Source organism: Alosa pseudoharengus, unplaced genomic scaffold, assembly GCF_046254945.1.
Source record: "Alosa pseudoharengus isolate Yale_2024_CS ecotype anadromous, Long Island Sound unplaced genomic scaffold, YU_APseudo_1.1 YU_APseudo_1.1_scf_2, whole genome shotgun sequence".
Classification (NCBI taxonomy): Eukaryota; Metazoa; Chordata; class Actinopteri; order Clupeiformes; family Clupeidae; genus Alosa; species Alosa pseudoharengus.
In genome coordinates this window covers 46,371,998-46,374,497 of record NW_027468663.1, presented here as the reverse complement: position 1 = coordinate 46,374,497, position 2,500 = coordinate 46,371,998, and the positions used below count along the sequence as shown (strand labels likewise).

Genomic DNA, 2,500 nt, shown 5'->3' with positions numbered 1-2,500 from the left:
TACCTCAGAATAGCTAAAGACTGCTGTGCCCTCATGCCTATCTCAAGAAAACATTCCGTGATGCAACGTTATCTCAAATAAGTAGCCAGGTCTGTCGATGTCAAGTCTGAATTTGATGAAGAAATATCGCTAGGAGCCACGAGAACATGGCATGGGGAACGAGAAAACAGAAGCACACTGAAGGCTTTGTTTTATCTTGATCTTGAGGAACGGATTATGATGGTGAGATTTAATTAGGATCTGATTGACCAATCAATACTTTAAACAACCAGTGTTTAAAGGTTTCATAGCTCCTCCTCCCACCTAAGGTGGCATCCAGGAAGGAAACACACACACACACACACACACACACACACATGCACGCAAACACACACGCACGCACACACACACACAATGACACTAAACCACACAAACAGGCATGTTTGCTCCACCACAAACACAGATACAAAGCCACTGCTGTGACTCACGCACCCGGTGTCAGGTCCATGTTGGCCTTGTCGTTACAGCCCTGCAGCGAGTCCAGCGTGCGAGTCACCTGACTGGTGAAGTCCTCGCCGCCGTTCATGCACTCGCGCTGCAGGTGGTGGCGCAGGTCGGTGATGTCGTACTCGTAGCCGTCCAGGATGGGCGTCTCGCGGATGCTCAGCGTGCCGCTGGAGTTGTGGCCCTGGCCGCGCGAGTTGCGCAGGCTCTCGCGCGCCTGCCCGCCCATCAGCACCGAGGGGATGTAGTGGATCTCGTTGGCCGCCTCGGCGCTGGCGCTCTTCTGGGGCTGGGGCACGCGGCGCCGCTTGCACCAGCGCCGGCGCGTGTACAGGATCAGCACCAGGCACAGGATGGAGAGCAGCAGCGCGATCATGCCACCCTGGGCACACACACACACACACACACACACACACACACACACACACACACACACACACACACACACACACACACACACACACACACACACACACACACACAAACAGACAAAGGACACATTAACCTTAACAAGAGGCAAATTAACCTTGACGCACTGGGTCGACATACTGTGCAAATGTTAAAGGCAAATTTAAACAATTCTGTGAAGTATTGATGCTTTCACATATACATGTATATATCTGTTTGTGTGTGTGTGTGTGTGTGTTTGTGCAATTTTACATTGTCTAAATATCCCTGAATAAATTAGAAACTGACTGTCATTTCAGTAGCTTTGTGAATTATAATAATAATAGCTGTTCAAACATAAAATAAATAAATATGCAAAGAAAACTGATAGCAAAAGGGAAAACAAAACTAAAAGTTAATTGGAAAGTTATGATTTAAGGACATTTCATGTGCTAACTCATTAGTGTCTTAGACAAATTATCTAGATTCCACATACCGGTAGTAAGGAGGCGCAGCTGAATAGGACATCACTGGTAAATAAAGAAATTGCTGCTATGCTTGTGTTGTGTTTGGCACACTCTTAAGAGCCTTCTAGTGATTAATTATGCACCTGACAATCAGACCTTTTGACTTTTGTTCTTCAAGGCTGTGCAATGTCACTCAAAGACAACATTAATTAAAATGCCTCATTGGCTAGTATTTGAAATTACCAAGTAATGACAGACAGATGCACCTCAAAGGGGACCAAGCTTCATCTGTCTTCATTTACATAAAGTCAGAGAGGTAAAAGTGAGCAAAATGTTTGCTGAGAACACGTTGAGTTAAATGTGACCCACACAAATCACACCTAAACACAAATGTCAACACAAGACATGCAATACATTTGCATGCACAGAGTGTAGTCACTCATGTGAATGTCCTTCTCTGTATTCAGAATAGGTTGACCACCACAGCAAGAGTTCCAGAAGCAGTGCGAGGAGTTCCTGGTCACCATCGTCCAGCAGAAGAGAGAGACTGACGAACAGCAGAAGGTGTGTGTGTATGTGTGTGTGTGTATGTGTGTGTGTGTGTGTGTGTGTGTGTGTGTGTGTGTGTGTGTGTGAGAACAGCCATCTATCTGCAGTTTGTATTGATTATGCCTTTTTCAACACTTTAAGACTCTGTATTCTCATTTCCTGCAACTAGGAGGTTCACAAAGCCACAGCCTGACTGATGCAAGGGGACTCGAAGAGAAACAAATGTCAAATGTGATTAATCAAAATAGCTACGGATCATGTTACTATGACAACTCAAGTTTTTTTTATAACCAAAGAAGAAATTCATTCTCATAAACCATCCCTGTATTAAGAAGTTGAATTATGAATAACATTATTAACATATTAATTTACATTAATGACACACAATGTGTTGCATTCACAGCCTGACGTGTATCAATTATTTGCAATTAGCTTTTCAAACACGTTATTGATAGGCAACCGTGTTTGCTGATGGTGAACAAGAAGAACCAAGTAATACATTGTATATGTCAAACTGACCACCATCACTACCACTACACTACAATTAGGGTTGCAGCAATACTGGTATAGAGTATTGGGTATTGGGTGCCACTGGAATCTGGTTCTCAAAAAAA

At 43.9% G+C, this 2,500-nt stretch overlaps 1 protein-coding gene across 1 annotated transcript in view; it reads right to left on the bottom strand.

Moving 5' to 3' along the window:
• astn1 (astrotactin 1) overlaps positions 1-2,500 on the bottom strand; it is a 208,475-nt gene that overhangs the window by 154,827 nt on the left and 51,148 nt on the right. The window contains exon 5 of the mRNA XM_076293301.1: positions 472-865. Coding sequence (XP_076149416.1) covers positions 472-865 — 394 coding nt within the window. The remainder of the gene's footprint in view (positions 1-471; positions 866-2,500) is intronic.